Genomic DNA, 22,780 nt, shown 5'->3' with positions numbered 1-22,780 from the left:
AAAGCGAACTTCAAGGTACCTCTAAGAAGAAACTGAAATTAATAGAGCATTTCAAGTTTCTCCCAGGAGGGGACAGTTTTCTCAGCTGGCTTCTCTACACCCATAGGGTGGACTGTAGATCCTCGCTGGTGAGGAAGAAGTTCTCTCTGGTGATCATTACTCACAGTAGTTATTACTTAGGCTAAGCATCCAAAACAAGTAGAGGAAGAAGGATCATTGAACCCCAGCAGAGCTGAAGCTCTCCATAGCTTCACCCATCTTGTGCAAGGAAAAGATTGTTGAAACGCAGCACACGTTTTGCTGTTCTGGTACGTGTGTGTGCAAATAAAAACATAAATAAAAACCCTACCGAGTTCCCAATCTAGGCCTTGAGGGTGAAATGGCCATAAATTCCCTGCTAACTATCAACAGTCCTCTGGGACGGAGCTGCCTTGAGGCTGGCTGTCCCTAGGCTAAAGTGGGGTGGAGATCGGTTGCAGAGCAGGACTGATAGACCCTCCAGCAGGCACGTCTAAAGTCCCAGCAAATGGAGAGGAGAGCTGGTCTTGTGGTTGCAAGCATGACTTGTCCCCTTAGCTAAGCAGGGTCTGCCCTGGTTTGCATTTGAAGGGGAGACTAGAAGTGGGAGCACTGAAAGATATTCCCCTCAGGGGATGGAGCCGCTCTGGGAAGAGCAGAAGGTTCCAAGTTCCCTCCCTGACATCGCCAAGATAGGGCTGAGAGACATTCCTGCCTGCAACCTTGGATAAGACAAGGTGTGTTTATCAAACAGAAACTCTCAGCAGACAGTTCCTCTGACACACTCTCTGTTGGATCATCGCTACCTTCCCACTCAGACTCTCTGCCTCTTGCCTTCAAAGGAAAGCAAACTGCCATCTACTTTGCTGGTGGCAAGTCAGACTGGTTTTTCCAACTAGCCTGTGCCGTTTGCTGGTTGCTCCAGTTGAACGCCCTGACGAAAGATGTGTTCATCTTCCCTTGCTCTCCTCTCTGGATTGATGTACAGCAGAATCCCAGAGAGCAAACAGTCATCTGAACATCTTCTGCTCAAATAAATCTACTGGAAGCAAGATTGGATGAGTGAAGGTTAACCTGGCCTGACGTTTCTGATCCAGGATGTATTTTTGAAGAGTGGTTGCTGTTTCCCTATGCAAAGAAGAAGAACAGGAGACAATTATAAACTCCGGAGTGCTCCCGAATGACTGGAGGACCTCACAGGTAAGCATGTCCTTCTGCGCTTTTATCTCAATTGCTTATCACTGGATTTACCTGAACGCAAGATTTTTCATGTTAGAAATCAGGGCATCATCTTAAATGCAGAGTCCTCTTCAATTTGGGTAAATAAGGGTATAAGTGTATTTGACCTCAGTTTTTTAAGTGGCTGGTCTTAAATTCAGAGTCATCTTGTAATTTGGGTAAATAGGGTGTGGTACTTACCTAGAGGGATCTCACTAGGATCACTGAATCTTAGTTTCTCCCATTTATAGGGCTTCTGTTAATTCTGATGGGTAAAAGCCAGGGCTGTACTGAGGGACAGGTTCTTGGAAGGAAAATATATCCACCACTCCTGGGCGCATGTACATATGTGTGTACACACACACACCTGAGTGCATGTACACATGTACGTACATGTACACACACCTGGGAGTGCATACATACGTATGTATGTACATGTGTATACATACACATAAACATACATACACACACACACACACACCCCTGGGCACGTGGTACGTACGTACATGTGTGTTCATACACACACACCAGAAGGTCCCCAACGTCGATAGCCAAGGCTGAACTTTGCCTCTCTCCTGCCCATGAGTCTGGTATGGGAGGAAGTTCATAGCAGAGCACGCCCACCCCAAACGCAGCTTCTGGAGATGGGAAGTAAATTATAAGGCTGGAGAGAGGACTGAAGCTCCCCTGCTCCCCCCGGCATCAAATATTTGTGTGTTTTGGTTCTGTGTGTTTTATTTCTTTTCCCCCAGAGGATCTCAGGGCAGGAAAAATTGTCCTCCATTGTGTGTTCCCCCTGGTACCTTGCCTTGCAAGGTATTGATATAACCCAGGATACTGCCACTATGCATGGAGGCTCTGCACAGCCATTGTGGCCAACAGCCAGTGATAGACTTCTCCTCCTCCTCTCCTCCATAAATGTGTTTCGTCCCCCTTTTAAAGCTGTCTAAATGAGCGGCCCTCAAATCCACACTGTGGCAGCAAATTGCATAGATTGCTTAAGCCTCTTTGAACCTCAGAAGTCAAGAACGAGAGCCTGTCATTTATGAAGGCCAGAGGCCAGAACTAAATTAGGCCTTGCAAAGAAGGATATGTGTGTTTTATTTATTTGTGATATTTGCTTTTCAGCCAACACAGGTTCCCAAAGTTTACAATTAAAATCCAACAGAAGACAAAATATTTGTATAGGGGTGGCAAATGATGCGGATATGGCTGCAGCTCAGTGGAAGAGCATCTGCTTTGCATGCGGAAGGTCCCAGGTTCAGACCCTGGCAGCATCTCCAGAGAGGGCTGGGAGAGACTCCCGCCTGAAACCTTGGAGAGCTGCTGCCAGTCAGTGTAGGCAGTACTGAGCTAGATGGACCAAGGGTCTGACTCAGTGGAAGGCAGCGTTCTTATGTAAGAGGGAGGACGAATCAGGTTTGCATCTCAGCTTCATGGCCTCCTTTCTTGCATTTGCTAGTTGGCTCATTTATCTTGGACAGAAGGATGTATGTGTTGTGCAGGTCAGGGGAAGGAGCCATAGCTCAGTGTTAGAGAATCTTTGCATGCAGAAGGTCCCAGGTTCGATCCCAGATATCCCCAGCCGGAAGCTCAGCAAGAAATGAGGAAAGGCTGCTGCTGTCTTAGTCCCCGAAGAACCAGTCCGTCAAGGCAAAACTAGATGCAAGTCCAATCACATCGTGTTGGCCCTGGAATCTTTGCCTCCCACTTCCCTGTGAATGGGAGGAGAGCTGGTCTGGTGGCAGCAAGCATGCCTTGTCCCCTGAGCTAAGCAGGGTCCATCCTGGTTGCAGATGAAAGGGAGACTAGAAGTGTGAGCACTGTAAGATATTCCCTTCAGGGGATGGAGCCTCTCTGGGAAGAGCAGAAGGTTCCAAGTTCCCTCCCTGGCAGCATCTCCAGGATAGGGCTGAGAGAGACTCCTGCCTGGAACCTGGGAGAAGCCACTGCCAGTCTGTGAAGACAATACAGAGCTAGATGTGTCTGACTGGGTATATGGCAGCTTCCTATGTTCCGATAATAGCACACATGGTAGGGTGGATCAAGACCACTAGGGGATTAGAACTCTTTAACCCCAGTTTTAACCCCAAATAGAAGAAGAATAAACCCTTAATAGACCCTAAATAGAATAAATCCCAAGTAGGCACACTTACCTTTTAGAAGAATAAAAACGCCGCCTAATGGTGCAGCGGGGAAGCAACCTGTCTAGGGAGCAAAAGGTTGCCGGTTCGAATCCCTGCTGGTGTGTTTCCCAGACTATGGGAAACTCCTATATTGGGCAGCAGCGATATAGGTAAGCCCCTCCTGTATTCTACCAAGAAAACCACATGGCTCTGTGGTCGCCAGGTGTCGACACCAACTTGACGGCACAACCTTTGTTTCCCTAGAAGAATAAAAGCACTTTTGCACACAATGTATCATGAAGCCCCAAACCTAATCACCTATATTTTCAACCCCCAAAGCATGCTAATCTCTTCCCCCACCCTGCAAAAAGTGTCTTTCCTCCCCACCCCCCCACACACCCAAAAACTGAAGTGAGGGATGGTTGGCCCTCACGGAGCAACCTCTGCCTACACTTGGGTCTCCAGGAGCATTTCCAGACAGGACCTTTTGCTCACTTCTCCTCCGGAATGAAGGCTATATGCATGCACATATCGGCCAGGCCATTGAGGAGCCGTTCAGCAGATTCGGGCCTGTGGCAGCCAGCAGTCTATCACCAGGGGTTCTGGCAACACCCAAGGAGGAACCAGGCGGCCTGGCTTTGCTCGGAGAGGTCTGAGTGGGGCTCAGGACTCTCTTCACCTGCCATGGGACGTTGGAGCTTGTAGGCTATTTTTAGAGTGGAGCAGCTGGCAGTGCGTCCTGGCGGGAGCATCCCCAATGAGGAGTGGGGGTTGAAGGGGCACTTTGTTTGTTTGGGTTGCCATCCCTCTGTGTCCATATGCCCCGATTCTGCCTATTTGCCTCGCTTTCTTTCTGTTGCAGGCTCAGCTGAAGGGCACAGTGGTGTGGCACCCAAGTCAGACATGATCTGTTTTAGAAGGAAAACCTATCTGGCCACAGCCGTGTGTCTGGTGGGGTTTGCTTCCTTGCTGGTGCTTTCCTACCTTCGGACCCATCCGTATTATATCCTACCCAGAACAGCCGTACGGAAAGGGAAGGACATCTGCAAAGTACGAATTACTAACAGTTCAATCACGGTTTTAAGCGACAACAGGACCTTTATCATTGCCCCCTACTTGGATGAAAGGGAGGTGAGGTTGACTCGGGTGATAGGAATCGTGCACCATTCGGAAGTGAAGGATATTTATTGTTCGTTCTGCTGTTCGTCCATGGATGATGTCTCCCTCTCCAAGGCTGTGATCGACGTCCATTCGGATCGGTTTGGATTCCCGTACGCAACGGCGGACTTGCTGTGTCTCGAGCCTACAAATTGCTACCCTCATTACATCTCATTACACTGGTTTCCTAAAGATGATGTCAGCCTGTCGCCGTGGTTTGAAATAAGAAACCGCAGACCTGAACACTCCCCCGTGGAATTCACCGTGTGCATTTCCACCATGTTTGGAGAGTACAATAACGTCTTGCAGTTCATACAGAGCGTGGAAATGTATAAGCTGCTCGGAGTGCAGAAAGTGGTGATTTATAAAAACAGCTGCAGCCCCCTGATGGAGAAAGTCCTGGCATTTTATACGGCAGAAAAGGTTGTAGAGATCGTCCCTTGGCCAATCGAGGCCTACCTCAATGTTTCTCATGAATGGCGTTTCAAGGACAACGGGTCCCAAATTGGGTACTATGGACAAATCGCCGCCTTGAACGACTGCGTCTACCGGAATATGTACAAGAGCAAGTACGTGTTGCTTAATGACATTGATGAAATTATTCTGCCTGTTGAGCACCCAGACTGGAAAACTATGATGCAGAGTCTTCAGAAGGAAGATCCAGAGGTTGGGGTTTTCCTCTTTGAGAACCACATTTTCCCCAACACTGTGTTCACCTCTGACCATTTTCCATCCTGGAACACGATACCTGGAGTCAACATACTGCAGCATATTCTTCGAGAACCCGACAGGAAAGAAGTTCTCAACCCGAGGAAAATGATCGTCAATCCGAGGAAAGTGATTCAGACATCCGTCCACTCCGTCCTGCAGGCATATGGGTCAAGCGTGGAGGTTCCGATGGATATCGCCATCGTCTACCACTGCAGAACCCCTCTGCAAGCAAACTTGCCTAAAGAATCACTCATTAAAGACACAACACTTTGGAGATACCAATCATCGCTGATCCTCGCTGTTAGCAAAGTCCAGCAGAAAATACCATTGTAAGCAGGAGGCATAGGAAAGAGAGCTAATACCTCCTTGGATGCTAACTTGAGACTGTATTTTGGAACAAACTGTTTGATACGGCGAGACAAAGTTCCTATCCATGCCTGGGGAAACAATCGCATTTTCCCATTGACTGTTGCCGTACAAACTGGGAACAGCATCCTAGAATACCTTGTTGGCTCTTGGCCACCTGAGTATCAGTAAAGCAGCCCAAGGGAGAAAGGAGCTCTATTCAGACATTATCTTGTATGAGTGTACAGATATCTGTACACCTCCACATGTGTTTGTGTGAATGGCTGTACCTGTGTTCATTTTAAAAGTGAACCTGGATACAGGCCCCTCAAAAGCCCGGTACAGATAGGAAGTGTACTGCTGTGCCTGTGTTCAACATAACATGTGAATAACTGTACAAATCTGTACCTGTGTTCACTCGTGTGAGTGTCCAACTTAATGTCTGAATGGGGCTTATGTATTTGACAGACGTCAGCAAGTACGGGGACCACAGATCAGTCATCCAGTGGTTCACCTGTTTCAATATCTTCTCTCCAATTACAAAGGGTTATTTCTTGGACGATAGGACAGAGCACCATCTTTCTCATAATGCCAGACCAACGATCTATTTTGCTCGTCCAGTGCTGTGCATTGAGTTTTGTGCCTGGGCAATCCATGTTCTTCACTGACAAGATAGTCTACAATGTGCATAATTGATGCACATGGGGCAAATGCGTATACGTGGCCTTGTTTACCTACTGTATTCTGTGGTTTTTTTCTTGCCATGGGGGTGGCAGGAGGCAAGGTGCCATCCGGAGGGATGGGACCTTGCCCCTAGCCATGGGCAATCACATTCTGCTGCTGCTCTAGCTTCTGAGCATTTAGTAGGCATTGCCCACACAGGACTAGTAACTTGCTTTGTTTTGGGTTGGACCTATGCTTGGAAGCAGTATACTGGGGCAATGAAGGATGGCTTACTGGGAGGCTTCTTAGAAGCATCTGGCTGACCCCTGTAAGCACAGTATGCTTTGGCCCATTCTAACAAGGATGCTTTTATGTCCTCAAGCGATATATATATAGCCATAAAGGTCACTGGCGTAGCTACCTTACACCGAGTCAGACCATCAGTCTATCTAGTTCAGTACTGTCTACACTGACTGGCAGCAGCTCTCCAAGGTTTCTGGTAGGAGTCTCTCCCAGCCCTACCTGGAGATGCTGCCAGGGATTAAATCTTGGACCTCCCATATGCAAGGCAGATATTCTTTCACTGAGCTATGGTCCTTCCCCTTCTTAGCAAAGCCCCCATGGGCTCTTGCAATGGGGTAGGGAGTTATTTGCAGTGTTCCATGATTCGCAAGATGATGCCCCCTCACACACAAACACCAGTTCCTTCAGGAAACTCCAAAAGTATTGGATTGCATCAGCGATCTCTAGGAACATCGCACCAAAGAGGCAAATTAATTCCAGTGCATAATTCTTTCCAGCTGGTTTATTTGCCTTGCATCTTTTTTTAAGAGTACATGTTTGTACTAGACATGGATTTCAACAATCGTGTTCAACCTGTCTGCTTGGTGTGTTTTTTAAGAAGTCCATCTTTGTACTGTACAGGAAAACCACACTCCAGATCTGACAAATTGGCTGGACATCTGCAGCAAGATTGGAAATTTATGCTTTGTAACCTTATCTATTGCATTGGGTTTTTTGGTGTGTGTGTGTGTGTGTGTGTTGCGATTTCATGTGTTTTTACTCAATGTTTTAACACTGTGTTGTGATCCGCCCAGGGAACAACTTGTTATGGGCCATCTAACGAAGTTTCTTCATTATTATTAGAGTCGGACTGGCATTTTTGAAGGTTGCCCTGACTTGCCTCTCAGTATGCCAGGCTGGCCAGAAACCTAACTCACCCAAAGGCTTTGGCCTTTAACGGTTAAAATTGGCACCTTATACAACATGGAGTGACCAGCTAACAAGAGAGCTAGGTTGGTGTTGTGGCCGGCCAGTGTGTCCAAGTAGGGCCTGGTAGACCCGGGTTCTAATCTCTCCTCAATCATGATGCATGCTGGGTGACCTTGAGCCAGTCAGACAGAGCCTCTATCTCAACACAATCTACCGCATAGGATCGCTGTAAGGATTTAGGAATTGCTCTCTGCTCCTGTAATGGTCTACCTTTCACTGAGACACTGCACCCTTCTCTCCAGATGCCGAAGCCTGTTGAAATTGAAACTGGAAGCCTCTTGTGCAACTATACAAAGAATTATAATAACCCTGCAATTAAGATAGCAGGGCACTGTTGCCCAACAGAGGCCACTTCCTTCCGCACATTGCACCTCAGGAGGGTTAATTTTTCACATCCAAGGGCACGAATCACCTCCCACGGGTGCTCGCAGCCTGCGTCTCTGGGAGTTCTGGGCATGCTTCCTGACTGGAAACAGACAAGGAGGTGTATTGTTCTAGTTATCTCCAAAGGAGCTGGGGAAAGTGCCGCCGAAGCCACGCCAAATCAGATTCAAAAGAACTCAAAGTGAAATACAGGCGAATGCAGGTGTTGTGTGCAGAAATACAAATAAATGCACCACGTTTCATTTGCATCAAAATGCAGCCCAAAGGCGTTTGCTCAAAAACCACGTTTTGGCATGAAGGTTAAACCAGGCAGACGGTTTTATTCATATTGTCGTGTAAACTTTGATAGCACGCACCAGAAGAAGATTGCTGCCTCGGACCCAGCTCTCTTGTGAGAAGCACAGTGGGGCATGTGGAGAGACAGGAGGCCCCCCACCCCACCCCTTCCCTGCCCCCCTACGCTTCGCTGCCATCTCTCGGTTTCTTTTAAACCTCACATTCCTTCAGCTGGGTTTAAAACGGAGAATTTGCCAGGGGTTTGGCACAACCTCGGCTTTGCCCTTCGCTCTCGAAATGCATCAAGAAATGTCCTCGGAGGATGGAGGGCTTTGGTTTTGAGTGGGCTAAGACGGCAGCCTTTAAATCCGCTGCTGGGGGAAACAGAAGCCTCCGAGTGTCTGTAGAGGTCACCGACTCAAGACAGCCACTACAGGCACCTACTGCTAGGATGTTGCCTTCCTTCCTCGCTCCCCTGTCCAGGCTATTTTTACTTGGTATCCCTATAGGAACTCTCCCCCCCCCCCCCGATTCAGGAGTAAAAGCCATGCTGGCTTTTTCTTGGGAAGAGGAGTCCCAGGAACAGGGGCCTCTATGGCCAGACTGTACCAGTAACCAGAGAGAGAGGCTTCTATTCACACAGCAGTTCTATTCAAAGGCAACCATCTCAACCCAACCCAACCCAAGAATTTGCCTTTTGAGACACAACACTCCATCGAGGGAGCCTTTCAGCCCTGCCCCCGCCCCCCCGCACTCTATGAAATTAAGAATGGGTCACAGGCTTGACGGGTAAAAGACAGAGAGGAAGTGCAGATGGCCGAGATCTGCTTCCAGTTGCCCTGTGCTAAGAAATGTGGAAAGTGTGTGTGTGCGTGTGCGTGTAGGTGTACATATGAGGTGGTGGCGGAAAGGGGAGGGAAATGTGATGTCCGAACAGCCCCAAAGAAACTGATTTAACCAGTGTGGTCCCTCTTGATAATAATCTGATCTGTCACAGTTTGTGTACACTTGGTGAAGATGTTTTTAAAAAAGCAAATTGGGCCAATACCTCTGCTTCCCTGCTTTCTTCTTTCAAGCAGAAGGTGGGGGTGGGTAGCAGGAAGATACTGGTGACCCAACATCTCTGCTTTGGAATCACATTTCTTTGAAAGGCAAAGAAAACCCCAAAACCGCAAGTCAAGACAGAAGCTCAAACGTCTTGGCTTGAACACCAGCACACGCGGATGAGTCCGTGGCAGAGGCGGTGAGCATGCTGTGATGCATTGTGTTTAAAAGGAAAGGGGGCGGGAATCTCAAAACAGCCCTCCCCACCGGCCCCTGGCTTGTTACTCCTCCTCCTTTCCTCCCGAATGCCCTAGAAAATGAAAAGGGAACTGATTGTGCATTGCATGATGTTATCTGTAAGATGTGCCGTTTTGGTTCGCTCATGCAGAAGGTCTTCGCCGCCTGACTCGGTGCTGGCAGTCTCAAAATCTCTCTGTTGGTTGGTTTTTTGTCTAGAAAAGCGCCGCGTCGCCTGCCGCACAACTTCAGCCGTGCTCCTTCCACAAAACCAGGTGAATACTGTGGTCGGGCATGCTGGTGGCGAAGACCAGGCCCGCGTCGTTCCGGCCATCCAAGCCGTCCAGCCAGGACGTCTCTCCCGCCAGGAAGCTGGAGCCACGTTTCGACTTCCTGTACTCCGGCAGCGGCCAGCGGCTGATCAGTTTCTCTGTCCTCAAATCCATGATGTACAGGTAGTGGTTATCAAACAGGAGGGCAAAGATGTCACCGAAACCCAGCAAGGACAAGTTTGCGAACTCGGGCGGTTTGATAACCCTGTGAGGAGGAAGAGGGAGGGAGAGAGGGGAAAGAGATGGCGGTGGGGGGGGGGGGATTAGTATTATTATTAAAAATATTTATTATACTCCACTCCTTCAGTGCACTACCACTCAGGGTGGTTCGTGACATTAATAAAAGAGATACAATATAGGACAAAAAACTTAAGGTTAAAAAAGTTAAAAGATCAAGCTAAATTAAAAATGACAAGTTTTAAAGACTGAAATTAAAAGTAATGGTGACGTTAAAAGAACCTTGTTACTCGCAGGGGTTCCGTTTCTCGACGACTCCCGCAAGTAATGGAACCGCAAGTAACGCGATATTAGGTCTATGGGGAAAGAAGGATCTCTGGCTGCCACTGGATTATGCCACGGAAGTTTCCACCTGCCGTTGGCTGAGCTGCTCAGATTCTAGAGAAAGGTATGGCAGACACCAGAGCTGATACGCTGAGGGAGGGAAGGAGAAGGTGGATGCTGAACTAAACGGGGCAGGGGCTGCATCTCAGTGGCAGAGCATCTGCCTTGCATGCAGAAGGTCCCGGGTTCCATCTCTACCAGCATCTCCAGGTAGGGCTGGGAAAGATCCCTGAGCCTAAAACCTTGGAGAGCTGCTGCCAGTCAGTGTAGACAATACTGCGATAGATGGACCAAGGGTCTGACTCGGCAGAAGGCAGCTTTTATTGGTGATGGGACATAGGGACACAGAATCTGCTTGGTGTGCAGACAAAGTCTATGGCCTCATCCCCGTCTCTTTTATTTAGCAGGGGGAGAGCAATTGGCCCTATCCATCCACAGCACAGCATCCCACCAGGGGCTGTTGCTGGTGTCTCTCTCGTGTTTCTTTTCCGACTGCGGGTCCTTTTGGGGACACAAACATCCTGTTTATTTTTCCGGTGCAAACGGCTTTGAGAACTTTTGTGGGAAAGCAGTGTATAAAGTAGAAGCAGTGCCATGAGTGCCAGCTCTAAATTCTCTGTAAACGTGGATTTGTTACCTGAGAATATCATAGCTGGCGAAATCCCACTGGTACAACCCGAGGGCCGAACTGCACACAATGTATTTCCCGTCAAAGTGGAGCCGCGGCTGCAGGGAGATGCTGCGGTCTTCCGACACGGTCAGGGTTTTCAAGCACCTGCAGTTGATCTCTCTTCCGATTGGCCAGATCTGGAAGAAAAAGAAAAAGCAGAGAGATGAACTTGGGGGGACGTGGGGAAAGGTTGCGCTCTGCTCAGTAGAAACGCCCTTGGGTCCCTGGCACCCTGAAATCCCTTCCAACACACAGAGACGGAGCTGGCTCTCTCTTAAAGGAAGGAAGCCAACTCTAAGAATTCCTCATAAATGAATTCATCATGGCAGCTTACAACAAAATTGTTTAAAATACACAGCAAAATACAACTTCTAAAATAATAGAAGTGTAGTGGAGAGCTGGTCTTGTGGTAGCAAGCATGACTTGATCCCTTAGCTAAGCAGGGTCTGCTCTGGTTGCATATGAATGGGAGACTAGAAGTGTGAGCACTGCAAGAGATTCCCCTCAGGGGATAATGGAGCCTTCTGGGAAGAGCAGAACGCTTCAAGTTCCTTCCCTCCCTGGCAGCAAATCCAAGATAGGGCTGAGAGAGATTCCTGCCTCAAATCTTAGAGAACACTGCCAGTCTGTGTAGACACAGACCTGAGATAGACGGATCAATGGTCTGACTCAGTATATGGCAGCTTCCTATGTTCCGATGGGATAAGGCGATCATTAAAGCAAGGCAGACACAAAGAACTGTACAGAGTTGAGGTAAGGCCATCCGGAATAGAAAGGCTTCAACTTTTGTTTAAAATCCGACAGGGAGGAGGTAAGCCAAGGATCAAGGGGCAGGGAGTTCCAGAGGATTCATAATTCACTTCTCAGTTCAACAGCAGTTCTCAGAGAGAAAACTATGTATTCTTTTTTAAAGTGTATATACCTTAAAAAGAAATTAAAACATCCAAGATGTGGCTATTCTCTTTCTAAAAGCAGCAAGAAGCAATGACGCCCATGACAAAGGAGATCTGACAAATTCATGGAGAAAGAGAGACCTAGCTAGCAGTGCTTGTTAGGCATGCAGGCTGGGGATGATGGGAGTTGTAGTTCAGCAACATCTGGAGCACCACAGATTGGGAACCCCTGGACTAGATATTCCCCAGCTGCCCCGCGTCTGCAGTTCTCCCCTCCATGAGACCTACCTTGATCTCGTACTTATCTGCACTTAAAAGGATGTAATCTCCGGGACTGTGCATGAGGGATTTGACTTCGCATTTCTGCAAGACCACCTGCAATTGAAAAGACAGGGGCATTTGCATCTCCGGAAGGAGAAACCTCCAGGGGTGGGGGGGTGGGGTTTCATTTAAGATAGCAGGATACGGAAAACGGCTCCCGCAATGGCTTTCTCCCTATGTTGGAGAAACAGCATGCATATATTTGCCACTCAAGCCAAAATTTCCCAGGATGCCAAATTTAACTGGAGGAGGAAAGGGGTGGGGGGTGGGGAGCAGCCAACCGTGCCGTACCTTTGTGACCCACTCGGTGTGTCCGGTCAGTGTATTAAGACACACTCCTGTCGACAAAGCCCAGACTTTCACAGTGAAATCCGCTGAGCCACTGACCAGGATGTCCAGCTCATCATTGTAATCCACACTAAAGACTACGGACACATACAGGGAGGGAAAAAACGGTTATCTGAAGATGAAAGACAGCCATGATTGGTGAGTGAATTTATTTATTTATTTATATAGTTGATATACTGCCCTTCCAAAAATGGCTCAAAAATGAATTTCTAAGGGGAAGAGCTCAAGGATCGCGTCCTGGGGAGGGTTACGCGCACCAGCTTTTAAATGCTGTTGTAGAAACAGGCAACTTGTAGACTAGGTGGCTGGATATGCCCTCGAGGGGTTTCTTCTCGGACTCCAGGCATAGTCCCTCATCCCAAGGATTGCCAAACCTTTATTATGCTTGCCAGTCGTTTTCTTTTTAAACAAGACAAGGGTCTCTTTAGCCCTTCTCCTCTTGAGTTTAACACATAAGAGCAGCCTTGCTGGATCAGGCCCAAGAAGGCCCACTGAGTCCAGCATCCTGTTTCACACAGTGGCCCACCAGATGCCGCTGGGAAGCCCGCAGGCAAGATATGAAGGCATGCCCTCTCTCTCCTGCTGTTGCTCCCCTGCAACTGGTATTTAGCAGCATCATGCCTCTGAGGCTGGAGCCATCAAGTCTAGTAGCCACCAACAGACCTGTCCTCGGTGAACTTGTCTAAGCCCCCTTAAAAGCCATCCAAGCTAGTGGCCATCACGGCATCCCGTGGCAGAGAATTCCATACATCAATTAAATTAATTAAACACAGTTCAAGGCAGCGTCATCTTACTCTTGCCCTCAACGACGTTACCCATTTGGAGATCCGGTTTCCTATAAGTTTTGTTAGGTACGTTTACTGCAATCTGTGTTACCGCTCTGAAATTTTGGCAAGCCGCCTCGTCTAATACTTTAGAGGAAAGGTGGGCTATGGATTCTCTAAACCAACAAAGGGAACAGTGTGTGTGCAGGCCGATACTGGTGTGTGCAGGCCGATACTGCAGGCTGATACTGGTGTGTGCCGGCCGATACTGCCCCACATGGCCAGAAGATGACTGCTGTTGCTGGAGGCTCACCTGCTCCCGTGTGGCCTCTGAAATGCTGCGTCTTGGCTCCTGAACTCCACTCCCAGCAGGCCACCGTGTTGTCGAAGGAGCCCGTGACAAGCTTCTGCTCATCAAACTTCACCGCCGCGCAGGTGTGTGTCTGGATCCCGTAGATGCACTGCCCTGTGCTCACGTCCCACAGCTTAGCAGACAAGTCGTCCGAACCTGCGAAGGGAACGGCACGGAAGGAAAAGGGGTGTTTTGGCAGATGGAGAGTCGGAACCTATGGACACAGGAAGTTGCCTTCTCCCGTGCCAGACCTTCGGTCCTTCTAGCTCAGGATTGACAGATCGCTCCTCAGATCTCCTCGGTCCTACCTGGAGACTGAACCTGGGACCTTCGGTGCACAAAGTCAGTGCTCAGCCACTGAACTACAGCCCTTCTCCAGTGTGAGTTGTTGGGTAGAATGTCAGACTAGTACTGGGGGGAGACCCAGATTAAGAACATAGGACGCTGCCATATACTGAGTCAGACCCTTGGTCTATCTAGCTCAGTACTGTCTTCACAGACTGGCAGCGGCTTCTCCAAGGTTGCAGGCAGGAGTCTCTCTCAGCCCTATCTTGGAGATGCTACCAGGGAGGGAACTGGGAACCTTCTGCTCTTCCCAGAACGGCTCCATCCCAAGCAGAATATCTTACAGTGCTCATACTTCTAGTCTCTCATTCATACGCAACCAGGGCAGACCCTGCTTAGCAAAGGGGACAAGTCATGCTTACTACCACAAGACCAGCTCTCCTCTCCATAAGTAGAGACCTGGTGGATCAGGCCCAAGGAGGCCCATCTAGTCCAGCATCCTGTTTCCCACAGTGGCCCACCAGATGCCTGTGGGAAGCCCATAAGCAGGAGATGAAGGCATGCCCTCTCTCCTGCTGTGGCTCCCTTGCAACTGGTATTGAGAGGCATCCTGCCTCTGAGGCTGGAGGTGGCCTACAGCCACCAGACTAGCAGCCATCGATAGCCCTGTCCTCCATGAATTTGTCTAAGACCCTTTTAAAGCCATCCAGGCTGGTGTCGATCGCCACTTCCCCTGGCAGAGAATTCCATAGATTAAGGATGCGCTGTGAAGTGCAGCACTTAAGAATACTTGATTCCATCAGCATCACTTGGATTTGGGTTTTGTTTGTGTATCTTCTTGCTACATGCGTTCACATGCAAAGATCCCTCACCATCCACACTGGGGAAGGAGATGGAGACTGAGTGTATGGGCACATATGAGGTGTTCTGCGAAAATGAAGGAAAATCCAGAGTGACTCTCTGGTTCAGTTCATCTCCTCAGACTTTGATCTGCAAATCCAGCTCTTGCTCTGCTGGTCAGAAATGGGCTTCTTAGGCCACCGCCTTCTGCATAACCAAATCATTTTTATCTGTAACCCCGCCCCCAGGGCCTTTTAGTTTCCTGTGGTTTAAAATCATTTAAGGTGGTCTTGTGGTAGTGAGCATGAATGGTCCCTGTTGCTAAGCAAGGTCCACCTTGGTTTGCATTGGGAGGGGTGATTGCTTGTCAGCGCTGTAAGATATTCTCCTCAGCAGATGGGGCTGTAGATCCGTGGAAGAGCATCTGCATGCTTGTATGCAGATGGCCCCAGCTTTACTCCCTGGCAGGATCTCCAGGTAAGGCTGGGAAAGAGGCCTGCCTGAAACCTTGGAGAGCTGCTGCCAGTCAGTGCAGACAATACTGAGCTAGATGGACCAAGGGTCGGACTCAGTAGAAAGCAGCTTCCCATTTCCTAGAATAAGTGAATACGGGAGATGATCTGTTTTGCATGCAGAAGGTCCCAGGTTCACTCCCTGGCAGCAGCTCCAGGTAAGGCTGGGAGAGATTCCTGACTGCAACCTGGGAGAGCCACCTGGACAATACTGAGCTAGACAGACCAATGGCCTCGCTCTGTAGGTGCACAGATCATGGCAATGAGCCACAGCTCGATGGCAGAGCATGTACCACTGTGTGAGCAGAAGCTTCAGCCTGGGAAAGGCTGAGAAAAACCCTTGGCCTGAAACCCTAAAGAGCCAACATGCATAGAGCAATGGTCTGTCTCAGTAGCAGGCAGCTTCATTTGTGATTGAGGTGAGGTTCGAACCAGTGACTTCCTGGCTAACCTCTCACACATCCGAGCCCCTTCTCACTGGGCACGGCCGTTTGGGCCTTCCTACCTGTACAAAGCAGCCCGTCCTTATAGTAAAGTGCATACACCCTGGCACTGTGTCCAATCAGCGAGGAAGTCTCAAAGGCTTCGTGGTCCTTCAGCTGCTTCATCCTTAAGATGGCCTTCAGGTAGACCTTCTTCCAATGCAAAGCATTCTGGACAGAGTCGTCGATCTGCCAGCCCAGGTTTTTACAGGCCGTCTGCCATACTTCCGTGCAGGCACTTATGACCTTGTTCCACTGCTTAGAGACGAGGCAACACGTGAGTAAGGTCTGAGGGTCGAGCCATTTCAACAAATAGAAACTGAGTTCCAGCGGGAGGAGTTTGAAGAAGTCCCGTTTGAGGAGGGTCTCTAGGTTGTTGGAAAGATACCTGAGCTGGACGGCCCCACTCAAGCCAATCAGGTGGTCCAGTGCGTCATTCTTCTGCAAGTCCGTCAGAGAGAGGAACGACACAGAAAGATGATCAAGCCATGCTTCAAAGTCCTTCCTCTCCATAAGGTTATGGAAACATTTACCTGTGGTACATCAAAATACGGCATTTAGTTTTGCTCCAAAATCAATTACAAATGCCACTTAAAACCCACAATGCTACTATAGCCTGCGAAATTCAATATTTAAAACCATCTAACTGTAATTTACCTGAATCCAAGACTAGGTGTTTTCCCCAAGTTCTTTGATGTTAGAAATTGGGGTGAGCATCTTGAATTTAGAATCCTCTTTTGGGTCAATGCAGGTATAACCTGTAAGGGGTGGCCTTAAATTCAGAGTCATCTTCTACTCAGGTAAATATGGTATGTATAATTTGAATGAGATCAGGAGTCTATAAAGCTGCAAGACTGCAACAAGCCAGAAACAGGAGGTTTTAATTGTCCAGTGTAAAAATACAGTGGCTCCTTTGGAACCTTGAGAATCTCAAATTAGAAACGCAAGCTTCTACTCCTCGCGTTTACTGAGAAAACGTCAAATATCACAACATCTATATAGAGAAACTTCCTGGGATTTAACTTTGCACTCAAACTGAGCTTTCAAAGTGTGGGGTCTGACTCGCTTATGTGCAGGATTCCACATAGCTGGCGGTTGCTATATCGAGATTTATCAAGGGAAGGGGACAGCAGAGTGATGGAAGACGATGTATTGGAGCTGACTGATTTTACAACTTCGTTCCCTGCAGGGGCTTTTCTCCCTGTATCACCGCTAGAGGAAGAAAGGGAGCACGCTTACCTTAGGTAGTTGTCTGTGTCAGAATGTTGTTCAGCAGGTAGCTGCCAATCTCCTCGCTCTCTAGAGCCTGCCAGGGGTTGGGATTCCTCTACGGCCATTTCTCCTGTTGGGATGACACGAACAACATCAGTGACTCTTGCTGGATCTGGGAATCTGTGATTGAAGCAGCCCTCTCCTACTTGATCTCTGCAGTATGCTCCTTGATGATTCCAAATCCACTCTGGCCTCACAGCTTATACCCACTGCTACCCTGCACCCCCACAAAATCAGTTTGATTTTCCATTTGCCTGTGCAAAATCAATTTGATTTTCCATTTCCACCTGTTGATTCACCATCCTAAGCGTTCAGTTTTAATGCCATAACTATTTAGGATTTTGTCATGGGTGGTGGTGGAATGTGATATGCTGGGTTAGTATTTCAGACTAATATTTTAATGCATTAGCTTTTGTGGGTTGTTATATGTAGGGTCCTTATGCATCCTTACCTAAACTGACCTTTGTTTTCTTGATGACATAAACTGTCTTGATTTAAATACATCCCCTCTGTGGGAGGATTTGCTTCTGATATTAGGCCATTGTACTTTGTACCCCCTGCTTAGCAACTCTCTTTAGCTTTCCTGATCTCTTCCCCACAGCTGTGCCAGCTTTCAAGGGAGAGAGATGGCTTGGGGTTGAGTGTGTGTCCTAAGACCCGAACTCCCTCTTTTCCAAAAACAAGGCAAAAGAAGTGACAGCTAAGACCATACAGCTAGAGCGACACACCTGAAGGCAGAAAAACAACAAAGAGGAAAATAATGGCAGCACGGATGAGGGAAAGAGAGGTACTTTAAAAGAGGGATGTGGACATGTCATGAGTAGGAGGAGGACCCTGGGGGAAGAGCGGCCGCTTCAGATGTAAGAGGGAAGCAGGCAGCAACTGCATTGGCCTGGAGCAACAGGGTCCCCTCCTGACTGGCGCGTTAAGTTAGTTGCTTAGTTGGATCTGGTGTGCTTTCGGGGACGGGCGATGGGTGAGTCGCCGGGCATCTGCTGGGGGCCGCCAGGGGCCCTCCACTTTGCACCCCTGGCCTCCAGCCTCCCCCAAGACCTCCCCTTCCCCCTTTGCCTTGTTCCCATTGCTCAGACCCTCACCCCCCCTCCGCCCCACATGGCCTGAAAGGGGGTCTGTCGTGCAGATCACCCCCCCCTCCCAGCCACTCCCTCCCAGGCCTCTGATCATCCCCCCCACCACACTGAAGGCCACGCCCCCTTGCCATGGGCTGTCTCCATGGCAACCCACTGACAGCAGGCCCCCTCCGCCCTCCCTGCTTCTCCTCCTTGCGCCCCTCCCTCCACTTTCTCTTTCGGGGGACCCCACCTGCCGCCGCCGGGTCCCAGCCAAGGCTCTACCCCAGGCACTTCCGGCGCGAGCACCTGACGTCACCACCGCGCGCCGCCTTCCTGCCTGGCCTCCCTCCCGCCCCGTTTCCGCCCGCAACCGGAAGTGCGCCGGTCCAAAAAGAGACCGCCCCGTTTCTAATCAGGTGAGACCGCGAGGGCGCGACTCCTGCCATTGCTTCTCAGCGTTCCCCGGAGGGGGGCCGCATCCCCTCGCCCTGTCCGTCCACCAGTGGTACACTAAGCATGCCCAGCAGCATTGGAGCATGCTCAGGATGGTTCAATGAAGCTCCTTTGCGTGTTCTGCCCCAAACCCCTGTCCGAGTTTCCTTTCTGATTAAGATATCAAAGCGATGCAATCCAGATGCCACACCGGAGCCGAGCGGGAGGCGGAGGACGGTGAGGATCACGTCGCCACGCTGGAGCCGGCGGGAGGGCGGGCCCATGGCGGCGGCCTGGCCCGGGAGGCCGCCCAGGACAGCAGGTGAGGGGCGAGCGCTCTTCCTGCCCCCGCTCCCCCAGCCCCCCTCTTCCCCCCGGCCCGGCCTGGCCTGGGACGCGGAGGCTCTCGGGCTGCAGCTGGACTGCAACTCCCGTCGCCCCCCGCCGCCGTGTCCCTGCGCGGGGGCTGACGGGAGTTGCAGTCCAGCTGCTGCAGAGCCTTTCAGAGTGCAGGAGCAAGTAAGGGGAGCCCTTGCTCAGGGCTGCACATCCTTGCTCCTCCTGTGACTGTTGAACTCCCGCTCCCATCACCCCTGACAGTTGGCCCCTGTGGCTGGGGATGATGGGTGCTGTGGTCCACAAATGGCTGGCAGGCCGAAGTTGGGCAGCCCTGCCCTCAGTGGGCGGAAAGTGGCTTACCCCAACTTAAGGGGACTGCGTTTATCTTGTGGCCCTTATGAGGGAGCCTGGGACGGAGAGAGTAGGGTACAACAGTCCTGCAGTGTAGTCCAGTGTTGCTTCCATAGGGCAGGGCCTGGGAGAACAGTTTGCCGTGACCTTACAGTGGAGACGAAGGAAGTACTTTTTTGTACAACGTATCATCAAGCTGTGGAATTCTCTGCCACAAGATGTGGTAACAGCCAACAGCCTTGGATGGCTCTAAGAGGGGTTTAGATCAATTCTTGGAGCACAGGTCCATCCATGGCTACTAGTCTTGATGGCTCTAGGCCACCTCCAGCCTCAGAGGCAAGATGCCTCTCAATCCCAGTTGCAGGGGAGCAACAGCAGCAGGAGAGAGGGCATGCACAGACCTCTTGCCTGTGGTCTTCTCGGAGGCATCTGGTGGGCCACTGTGGGAAACAGGATGCTGGACTAGATGGGCCTCCTTGGGCCTGATCCCGCAGGGCTTATGGGTTCTCAAGCATGGCTCCCCAGATAATGTTGCATTGCAAACAGAGCCTCCGTCTGGCCATCCCTCACCTGGGAAATTTGTCTCTTTCCTTCTCACCTTCCCCACCATGCCCATCATAAGAAGAACAGCTTACTAGGATCCGGTCGTATCCCCCGCCCCCACACACCTGTGGGGCAGAGAGTGGCTTACCATAACTTGCAATGCGGTCCACAATTATATATTGTTCCCGTGAGGGCGGCTGGGGATTGAGGGAGTAGAGGACAGGTTTACTGCAATGTAGTGAGCAAAGGAGAGCTGGTCTTGTGGCAGGGCGCATAGATTCCCCCCTTTGCTAAGCAGGGCTCGCTCTGGTTTGCATTTGGATGGATGACTACGTGTGAGCGTGGGAAGAGATTCCTCTTAGGGGATGGGGCCGCAAATCATGTTATGGCTGGCACTCGGTTTTCAGTAGGTGGTGCAGTTAAGTTGGCAAAGGGGCCTGAGCGGAGCCATTACAACTCGCGAAAGACCATTTGGCGCTGTTTTCGTATGCACAGCCTTGTTTTTGTTGAGGACGGCACCTGTGGGTTGTGCATGGCCTTTGCTCCCAGGCCAAACAAGGCGCTCATTAGCTTCTTTGTTTTCAATTGGGAAGCGGGAAAGTGAGAGCAAAACAGCTTAACCGAAGCCTGAGAACAGGACCCTCGAGGTAGAAGGGAAACGATACTGCTGTGGTGTGAAAGATGTCAGCTTGGAAATCGTTTTAGCAAGCCCGGTGGGTGGGGAAGAGAGCTTTTTTTTTCTGCGGCTTGACTTGTGTGTTTGTTTCCATCCACTTTGCTCACTTTCTCCTTTACTCTGAAACTGAATACTTCTATTCAATTATGTGCCTTGACTGAATGTCCATGACTCTGCTCTGTTTTTCTGGTTCTTTGTGTTAATAGCAATCAGAGAGGTATTAGCAGAGACAAGAATCCCTCTTTTTCATTTTTTTTTTACTGGCCGGAACAATCCTTGGTCTAGTTACAGCCTCGGACCACAGGGTTCCCTTGACTGGGCCGGAGAACGTGAGAACAGCCCTGCTGGATCAGGCCCAAGGCCCATCTAATCCAGCATCCTGTTTCACACAGTGGCCCACCAGATCCCGCTGGAAGCCACAGGCAAGAGCTGAGGGCATGCCCTCTCTCCTGCTGTTGCTCCCCTGCAACTGGCGTTTAGAGGCATCTTGCCTCTGAGGCTGGAAGTGGGTTATAGCCACCAGACTAGTAGCCATTGATAGGCCTCTTCTTCATGAATTTGCCTTTTAAAGCCAGCCAAGCTGGTGGCCATCACCACATCCCATGGCAGGGAATTCCTTAGATTAATCAGAGGATAAGATATACACTCCCTGCAGGCTTATACACCCCTCCCATCCTTCTTATCAGGACTGTTTTTTCTTTATTTCTTTTGAGAGAAGGGCTGCAGACCGGCACAGAGGAGGGTGTGAACCATCCCACAGGCAGGTGTGATTTCCTTTGTTTATCTCCTCCAGCATGGGCTGGAAACTGATTTTGTAGGTCCTCGTGCAGGTCCCTGGTGGGGTGCGTGTGTGGGACTTTATTGACTCCAATTCCTCTAGCTCTGCACAGCCCAACAGCAATGCAGCCCCAGGGATACGGACACAGACACCAGCTGGTTTTAGTGAATCAATGAATATGTGTCTTTATTATATTTGATTAAACAGCAAGCTAGCTCCTAATTCACATACACACACACACTCATACTCACCAGCCCCACTTAAAGGTGATCAGTCTTTAAAGGGGTGTTGGGAGAAGCAGGAGGCCTCACTCTGGATGGTGATGCTTCTCAGGGATCTTCTGGTTTCCTGCCTGACTTATAAAGGGATATTTCCACTTCGGCTGGTACATCTGTAGTCCACTCTCATTTCCGTGGTCACAAGATGTACTCATCTTATCTTTTTGTTCTTTCCCCAGTTCTTTCTCCTTTACAGTGTCTTCGGCATTTCTCCCCGGTTCTCACTGATTCTTCAGGCCTTTGGCATCTTTCCCAATATTGTTCGTGTTTGAAAGGGAGTGGGGTTGGGGCACACTTGATGTTGCTCACTCATGCATTCTTCCGTACATGTGGTCTGCAAGTACTACCTAAGTTTCTCAATTTGTCAAGATTACATAGCTCATGGGGTTACAGAAATGAGTTGTTGCAAATTAGTATATTGTTCCTTATCTCTAGATCATTAGTTCAGCCGAGTATTTTATGCATCACTACTACTACAAGGCTAGCATAATTCTACACGTGCAGGGGTGTAAACTCCGTGGGGGGGGCAGAGGGGCATCAAGCGCCCTTCTGGATTTCCTGGGGTTGGCAATCTCCCCCCCACCCCCGCCATTGCCAGGTAGCATCAGCAAGCTCTCATGCTCAAGTTCCTCAGTCATTTGAACCACACAATCTTGTGTTGTCTTTGTAGCAACTTCACAAGTTCTTAGGCTGCCTCTCTGGGCCTTTTGACTTTATGATTCTCTGATTAGAAGTAGGGTAACAAGGAGAAAAGCTAGTGGTGCTGAATGCATGCAGGTGCTCTGCCTGGAGCAGCCCCATCCCCTAAGGGGAATATCTTCCAGTGCTCACATGTAGTCTCCCATTCAAATGCAAACCAGGGTGGACCCTGCTTAGCAAAAGGGACAATTCTCCCACATACTACCCCCTCCCCCCCAAAAAAAACACAAACTGAGTGGAGGAACATGCAAGGATCCTTAGGTGTTGTTGACTACAACTCCCAGCACCCCCAGCAGCAATGGCTGTTGGCTGGGGATTCTGGGAGTTGTAGTCAACAACATCTGGGGTTCCCTGTTAGAGGGAACACTGGTTGGGTAATGCCTCGTCTTGCGGTCCTCTGAAGCAAAGTCGTGGGCGAGGTTTTGGGTCTTCAGAGCCTCTCTTCAGGCTGGATGTTCAGTAAACCACCCTCCCCGCAAAAAAATCATTATTGATGATTTAATCATTATTGATGATTAAACAGGGGC

The 22,780-nt window shown here is 49.7% G+C and overlaps 4 protein-coding genes across 10 annotated transcripts in view; 3 read left to right on the top strand and 1 right to left on the bottom strand.

The window, feature by feature from the left end:
• The window catches only part of LOC128338774 (beta-1,4-galactosyltransferase galt-1-like), a 37,162-nt gene extending 27,361 nt beyond the window's left edge, over positions 1-9,801 (top strand). Inside the window, exon 5 of the transcript XR_008312694.1 lies at positions 9,672-9,801. The gene's annotated coding sequence lies outside the window, so the exon portion shown is untranslated. The remainder of the gene's footprint in view (positions 1-9,671) is intronic.
• LOC128338777 (uncharacterized) lies at positions 24-8,055 on the top strand. Its single transcript, XM_053281697.1, has 2 exons — positions 24-1,218; positions 4,225-8,055. The coding sequence occupies exon 2, from the start codon at positions 4,266-4,268 to the stop codon at positions 5,562-5,564; it is 1,299 nt and encodes a 432-aa protein (XP_053137672.1). The 5' UTR covers positions 24-1,218; positions 4,225-4,265; the 3' UTR covers positions 5,565-8,055.
• FBXW2 (F-box and WD repeat domain containing 2) lies at positions 8,190-21,651 on the bottom strand. 4 transcript variants are annotated; one of them, XM_053281693.1, is made up of 8 exons: positions 21,528-21,651; positions 17,052-17,154; positions 15,836-16,345; positions 13,655-13,849; positions 12,521-12,654; positions 12,197-12,283; positions 10,983-11,152; positions 8,190-9,989 (listed from the first exon to the last, which is right to left on the bottom strand). In XM_053281693.1, exons 3-8 carry the CDS (start codon positions 16,323-16,325, stop codon positions 9,701-9,703), a joined length of 1,365 nt encoding a protein of 454 aa, XP_053137668.1. In that variant the 5' UTR covers positions 16,326-16,345; positions 17,052-17,154; positions 21,528-21,651; the 3' UTR covers positions 8,190-9,700. The 4 variants fall into 4 exon arrangements, with proteins under 4 accessions (XP_053137668.1, XP_053137671.1, XP_053137667.1 ...); XM_053281696.1 differs by lacking the exon at positions 21,528-21,651 and adding an exon at positions 18,801-18,910; XM_053281692.1 differs by lacking the exon at positions 21,528-21,651 and adding an exon at positions 18,408-18,609.
• The window catches only part of SETX (senataxin), a 52,747-nt gene continuing 48,473 nt past the window's right edge, over positions 18,507-22,780 (top strand). Inside the window, exons 1-2 of one of the 4 annotated variants that reach the window (XM_053281664.1) lie at positions 18,530-18,573; positions 18,770-18,911. In XM_053281664.1, the coding sequence (XP_053137639.1) occupies positions 18,781-18,911 (131 nt within the window). In that variant the 5' untranslated portion in view covers positions 18,530-18,573; positions 18,770-18,780. Of the gene's footprint in view, positions 18,912-22,780 lie in introns of all 4 variants that reach the window. The other 3 variants (XM_053281665.1, XM_053281667.1, XM_053281663.1) reach the window with 3 other exon arrangements.

Source organism: Hemicordylus capensis, chromosome 17, assembly GCF_027244095.1.
Source record: "Hemicordylus capensis ecotype Gifberg chromosome 17, rHemCap1.1.pri, whole genome shotgun sequence".
Taxonomy (NCBI): domain Eukaryota; kingdom Metazoa; phylum Chordata; class Lepidosauria; order Squamata; family Cordylidae; genus Hemicordylus; species Hemicordylus capensis.
This window is presented reverse-complemented; position numbering and strand designations above follow the sequence as displayed.

Excerpts from the sequence above, each read along its gene's own strand:
- LOC128338777 (XM_053281697.1), top strand. The coding sequence starts at position 4,266 with ATGATCTGTTTTAGAAGGAAAACCTATCTGGCCACAGCCGTGTGTCTG.
- FBXW2 (XM_053281693.1), bottom strand. The coding sequence starts at position 16,325 with ATGGAGAGGAAGGACTTTGAAGCATGGCTTGATCATCTTTCTGTGTCG. Across the intron at positions 12,655-13,654 it reads CAGAGGCCACACGGGAGCAG|TCTTTAGTGTGGATTACAAT; the intron begins GTGAGCCTCCAG and ends ATGTGTCCGTAG. Across the intron at positions 11,153-12,196 it reads CAGATAAGTACGAGATCAAG|ATCTGGCCAATCGGAAGAGA; the intron begins GTAGGTCTCATG and ends TTTTTCTTCCAG.